The sequence below is a fragment of the Sphaeroforma arctica genome (genome assembly GCF_001186125.1).
Source record: "Sphaeroforma arctica JP610 unplaced genomic scaffold supercont1.2270, whole genome shotgun sequence".
Classification (NCBI taxonomy): domain Eukaryota; class Ichthyosporea; order Ichthyophonida; genus Sphaeroforma; species Sphaeroforma arctica.
The window spans coordinates 1-5397 of NW_014038288.1; the positions used below are offsets into that span (position 1 = coordinate 1).

At 41.7% G+C, this 5397-nt stretch overlaps 1 protein-coding gene across 1 annotated transcript; it reads right to left on the bottom strand.

Moving 5' to 3' along the window:
- Nucleotides 1-1797: 1797 nt before the first annotated feature.
- On the bottom strand, nucleotides 1798-4965 carry SARC_12393 (CAMK/CAMKL protein kinase). Its single transcript, XM_014293502.1, has one exon. It carries the CDS (start codon nucleotides 4910-4912, stop codon nucleotides 3269-3271), a length of 1644 nt encoding a protein of 547 aa, XP_014148977.1. The 5' UTR covers nucleotides 4913-4965; the 3' UTR covers nucleotides 1798-3268.
- Between the last annotated feature and the right edge of the window lie 432 nt (nucleotides 4966-5397).

Here is a 5397-nt window from a genome sequence, read left to right on the forward strand (position 1 = left end):
GACGGATGCGTAAACTTGATTTTCCAATACGTTCATACATTGTTTTCATACATACTTGCCATTTTCTGAAATGAATAATATTATCCCTATAGTGTTTACAGGATACCAATCTAATGATCTATCGTATGTGTATCTAGCACTACTATAAGCCCTCTTATATGCCGCTACGTAGACGAATTTTCAAAATTTTGAAGGAGAAGACCATTTTTAAGCCGTCATACTGACGCTTGCAGATTTGTGGCGGGCTATACTATAGCTTCTTACCAATCAATCTTAGGATTTCTATAGCCGACTGCAACCGTCTGATCGTCAACTTTCCAATGCCGCAACGATGGGGTCTTAAACCCTTTTACGATAAAAAATATTGTATGTTTTAAATTAGTACAGGATCCTGCACTAAAATACCGGATCCTATGCTTTATATGATTTGTCCACCAGAGTGAAGCGAGTGCAAAGTATTTATCACAATACCTTAGGGATAATACTATTTATTTCAAAAATGGCAAGTATGTATGATACAATATATGAACATATGGTATGGCTCTCATACTCGCTGTAGTGGTTCAGGAAAGATTGATGGGAAGAAGTGGTCAGTAAATTCCCGTTTGAAACTTGGGCAAAGTGAGTCGACAATGGAAGATATGTGCTGAGTCAATTCGGGCCGGTGTTGACAAAAAACTGTTACTATCGAATGTACCATATATTCGCTTGCTGACCTACTAAGTAGAGTAACCACCTCTGTGGTACGGATCGGGTCTACGCCGTGTAGTGCTGCGGAATGGGTTAGTGCAGAGTACGAAATACGAGAAGAACCAGGTTATCCGTCATAATCCGGTCGAGGAGCGAGGATGGGGGTAAGCCAATGCCGCACCAGACCATATGTGTTGGCTGGCCTGGATCGGAAGTATCATAGTCGGAACCAACAAGCGCGATGATTTGGTTTGAACCGATATTTGGAAGTAGTACTTCAACAGCGTGATTAGCCGGGTTATGGGGAACATCTGTTGATGTGTCAGGGACGGGTGAGGGTACGGTTGTTCAATATGCTGGAGAAAAGATCCAAGGTGTTCGTGGAGGGTCCCCTCCTTTTCTTTTTGTATAATTTAGAAGGCTATGAAATATATTTTCTTTAAATATTCAGAATTATGAATATACCCACGAATTCACGCTCACAGGTTTAACAGAACATTGGCTCTCTCTAGTCTGTTGTATTCTTTTTCAGGTGATAGGTGTAGATTTTGTACCGAAAACTGATTCTTGACTTTTGTAGTGGTAAAGTTTTTTTTGCCTAGTGTGCACGCTTACTAGTTCGGTATTTGTGCCAAAGTCGCCTTACGGGGGGCCGTGGGCCCGTAAATATCGACCTTGCCTTTGCGAATAGACCGAATGCGGTTTTGGCGATAATAATTTTATAGTGACGGGTGTCGTATAGACAACGGCATATAGGGCTATAGGCCATATGTTTTATGAGTATGTAGCATGTATGTACTATTTTTTTTTTAAATATATGTAGCCTTCTTCTTATTATGCTTTTTTTTGACACAAAAAATATCAAAATACTTTTGTTTTTACAAAAGAAAATTGTAAGAAGTCGAACGTTTGATTTTGAAGTATTTATTTTAGCCACTCAGAGCCTCAGACACTCGGTGTCTCATAGACTCAGACTCTCAACTTCTCAAGTCTCAGTCTTCGCACCATAGAGCAACGAGAGCCAGCCGCCAGCCTGCCAGTTCGAATCCGTCGATTTATTTATCAATCTTTTATCTCTGAAGTAGCAATTGGGAAATAAAACTTATAGAGTAATATTTAAAGAGCCCTACATATTTTATATGATTTATATCAACAAAACAGAATATATATAAAATTAGTACCTTTTATTACTATTTTTTTGTTTTGTTTTGTCTTTAATCAAACCATATATGTAGAGCTGTGACCTATGTAGCATTTTGTACAAAAATATACTCCGATGCTCGGTGCTCGGTACTCGGTGCTCGGTACTCGGTGCCCGGTTCCAAGTGCCAACTGCAGTGACAGTCTGTACCACCAGACACCAGTGCACAGCTGCGAGCTAAATTAGTCGCTGGTCGGTGGTCACTGACTCACTGTTGACACCGTGACAGTCACTCATTCACTGATCAGTGGTCAGTGTCAGTGACTCGGTGGTCACAGACGATCACAATGGTCAGACTCAGTGGTCAGTGACTCAGTTGTCAGTTGGTCACTCACGGACTTAAGTCTGGAGTGACTGGACTCTGGACTGTGACTCATCAGTTATCCGTATTTTCTAAAAGCAAAGCCAGACTGCCACTCTGTGGTCCGTGTCACGACTCACGTCAGAGACACTGAGACAGTGCCAATAATAATGTTTTTAACTTGGAATAGTTCGTTTCGGCGCTTCCCCAACTCCGCATATAGTTTTTTTTTAAACAATATTCATTATTGGCCAATTGTTTGATTTATAGAAGGCTATGCCGCTATGGGCCTATGTACGCATTTTTTTTTAAATTTTTCATAATTCCCTTTCCTCGTTATTCCTAGCCTCCGAAATTGAACAGTTATTCTTATTGATCCCACGACGTACACCATAAAATTCGCCACTCTATAGTAGCACAAATGTGTCCGAACGCTGCAAGCCTGCAGCTCACCGTAGACGTTTGCTTCACATGCTGTATGATAATCTGATGATTAACCCCACTACCTATTCCCGTATACCAAACTTACAATCGAGTAACCTTGTTTTCGAGGTCCGTTTACCAAACATTCAATCGAGCAATCTAGAGTTTACGTAGCCGTATTGTCGACCTGCAAAGTTGCACTCTGTAGTTGTTGAATTCAGACCACATATTTAGCCGAAGTATACTATTTTTATGATACTTTCCATTTTGATTGTCCCAAACTTTCTCTCTCTGTGTCTCATCAGTCCGGCTGCGAGATGTCAAAAACCATCGCCCGCATCGATGCCTTCCCGATAAATGCAGTTACATAATGGCTTTTTTTTTTCTCTAGGCAAGCGCCCATGGTGGTTTTATGTATAACTATAACTTGCGATACCACTTCTACATCGAAGAATTCAAATAATTTAAAATAATTTTCACTGTGGTAGTTCGAAGCTCGATCGAACTCTCATACACATTTTGTGACCGGCGTTCGAGGTCTGGTCTGATAATGATGGACTTTCTATATTTATTTGTCTGCAAATAGTTGTAATTATGACGTGTTAAATGATCATATCCGTTTAGCGCTTGGACAGATGTTCTTCCTACTCGAACTACTCACTGACCATGTTAAGATCGGCAAATGAATAGTTATGAGGGGATCTCAACTTGGAAAGCTTGTTCATGGCAGCTATGCTATCAACCTGCAGCAAACTTGCTGCCCGTATCCGACTGTCCAGGATGAGATCGAATGCCAAGTCACTTTCAGTTCGCCCTGCGAACGCATGTCCGCTGCCGCGCCTATCGATGGTATCCTTTATATCCGGTATACTGAAGCCGGCCCTAGCCATAAACTGCACTGTATATTGTAGAGCAGCCGGATCGGTGAAACTTGCGGCGTGCAGTGCCGCTTGATTTTTCGATCTAAGTCTTTGTAGAGGCGATGCACTTCGATTAATTGTTGACAACGGTTCTGACTTCGGAGAATCTGCCCTTATACATGACCTCGACAAGGTAGGCGCCACATTCTTTTGCGAGAGGGAGAACGAGCGGGCCGCCTTGGATTTTAGGTTTGAAGCAATATACTTTAACCCTCCCATGTGATGCCTAGATTTGACTGTATTTTTCGAGTCTAATTGTATATCTATGAGACCTTCATTATCCTCGAAAAACAGTGATGTATTACTATCAGCCTCTACGAACGCATTCCCTCGAGGAGAAATCATCCCGAAGACACCCAAACTTGCCGAGAATAGGGGCTGGTCTTCGTCCACCGTCATCCACGGATGCTCAAGAACCTGGGTAAATGTGTATCTATCCCTGATTCTGAACGGGAACATACGAGTTAATAAATGCTTGGCTTCCGATGATGCATACCTCGGTGGAAGGTAAGTTGACCATGTACTTGTGTATGTTTCGATGTCGTACGGCAAACTAGCATTCAACATGGAATGCAAAACTACACCTGCACTCCATAGCTCGGCCGGTTGTGCTTTATATCCTTCGCCTCGCGAAACAAAATATATTTCGGGTGCAGCGAATACCGGACTTCCCGAAGGTAAGTGGATCAAATCCGTTTCTGCATCGTTGATAACAACGGCCATGCCAAAGTCTACTAGTTTCATTTGCATGGTATCTTCATCAATCATGATATTCGCATTTTTTATGTCTCTGTGAACAACGCCACGCTCGGTGCAGTATGCTATTGCCGACAGCAATTGTCTGAACCAACGACGTGCTTGTGGTGCTCCAATTCTTCCGTTTCGTTTGATGTAATCATGGAGTGTTATACCAGCTACCATCTCCATCACTAGGTAGACGAAATCATCATCCTCGAAGGCATTATATAACCTGACCACTACAGGATGGCCTGTGCAGAGAGACATAGCCATCACCTCCGCACTTACACGCTCAGATTCACTCGTTCGCTTGTCAATGGCCTTGATGGCAACTGTGAGACCCGTGGCGCGATGCCTTGCTGCATATACCACTGCGTAACTACCCCTACCAAGCTCGTACTCGATTTTAAAGTCCTTCATACTAGTCATTCTATTCTTCGCAGTCTGTACTGGAAATGATTCAGGCAGTGTGTGTATTGGACGAGTAAAGGCAAATTGTTCCATTGATTTTGTTTCGATCATCTTTGATCTATTGCTATTTAAAAAAAAGAAATATGCAGGTCGCCGTGAAATGCTTATTCTATATTTTGTGTTTTGCGAAAAGTTTTTAATGTCTGGTTGAATTAGGATGAGGTACATTTTATATCGTCCGGAAATGAACGCTTCAGAAGTTCAGATACAGAATCACGAATCGGGCTGGGCATTTGTCTTTGACATAATTACTCAAAAATATATATAATCAGAATTGTGAGTTATTACCAATCTAACTATTTTTAATGAATCTACCCATTGGTTTTTCTCATTGATATTTTGCGAGCGCGACGGCCAGCAACCGCTTACCGCCCAGCGTATACACTGAATAACAACTATAGTTACTCACTAATACACTACATACTACTATACAGACTAAATAGACTATAGAGTATAGAGTATAGAGTATAGACTCACTAAATGAGAGTGTACTATACCTGATTGATTGTACGCTAATCCTGTATTTGTCCACTAATCCTGAATCACTGTAAGCAGTGAATATTCAATTGGCAATTATCCACACACACTCACAGTCTGTGTCACAGTCTGTGTCACAGTCTGTCACAGAGTCACAGTCACACACTGTGACTGAG

Coding starts and splice junctions, on each gene's coding strand:
- SARC_12393 (XM_014293502.1), bottom strand. CDS start 4,912: ATGTACCTCATCCTAATTCAACCAGACATTAAAAACTTTTCGCAAAAC.